Here is a 964-nt window from a genome sequence, read left to right on the forward strand (position 1 = left end):
TATATATATATATATATATATATACATATATATATATATATTTTTATGTGTGTGTGTACAAACACACATGCACATATTGTAGTATATATATACATATGTATACATACATACACACACAATATATATTTATATATATATATACATATATATATACATATACACACTCACACACACACATACATCCAATTAATTCATGAAGTAGTGCTATCTACGTGCTTGAGTCTGATGTTCAGTTAATTTATGATATCCACTAAAATCACACGGCAAAGGAACGAAAGCAAACCAACCGAATGTAATTGTATCTTTAATGAATGTGCATTGAGTATTCATGATTACATACAATCCGTGAACCACAGCCGACACATTGGACTCAATAATCTCATAAGGTAATGCTGCTGTTGAAAACAAAATAAAAATAACTATTATATATATCTGTGTGTGTATATATATATTGTATATGTGTGTAGGAAATCTGCCATGTTCTTTTTGAATGTTAATAGCTAACCACAAATAGGAGGATACCTAAATAACTTAAGTCAGATGAAGAGTTATGAACATCTTGTTCAGCGGACCTCCTCGCTGATACCAATTATCTAATTTCTTTCAAAACGTTCAAAAGGTATGAAGACAAGCAAACTACATATGAATTGGCACTCTAAAAATAGCAGATGCTTTTTTCTGTCTTTCTTTTTACCCCCCATCCTTTGCCCTCTATTCAAGCTCAGATGAAGAAAAAGTGCCTAGAGGGACTCCTTCAGAATCTTCTGGTCGAAGATGAAGTCCACCATAGCTATGCCTTCGGTCGTGTTGTGACCATGAAGGAGGTTGGAGTATTCTTGAACGGCGCCCTGGAGTTTGCGGATGCCTTCGTGCTGCTCGTCCAAGATGGGGTTGGTGAACACGTCGGCTCCATGGAAGTCATGTTCGCATTCTTTCACGACGGTGTAGATCTTGTCGGTAACCT

At 35.7% G+C, this 964-nt stretch overlaps 1 protein-coding gene across 2 annotated transcripts in view; it reads right to left on the minus strand.

Moving 5' to 3' along the window:
• Nucleotides 1-291: 291 nt before the first annotated feature.
• LOC122246595 (ferritin heavy chain) overlaps nucleotides 292-964 on the minus strand; it is a 5,331-nt gene continuing 4,658 nt past the window's right edge. For both annotated transcript variants that reach the window (XM_043005255.2, XM_086553244.1), the window contains one exon: nucleotides 292-962. In XM_043005255.2, coding sequence (XP_042861189.1) covers nucleotides 741-962 — 222 coding nt within the window. In that variant the 3' untranslated portion in view covers nucleotides 292-740. The remainder of the gene's footprint in view (nucleotides 963-964) is intronic.

This window comes from Penaeus japonicus, unplaced genomic scaffold, assembly GCF_977035675.1.
Source record: "Penaeus japonicus unplaced genomic scaffold, GWHDUDI00000001_assembly GWHDUDI00000028, whole genome shotgun sequence".
Taxonomy (NCBI): Eukaryota; Metazoa; Arthropoda; class Malacostraca; order Decapoda; family Penaeidae; genus Penaeus; species Penaeus japonicus.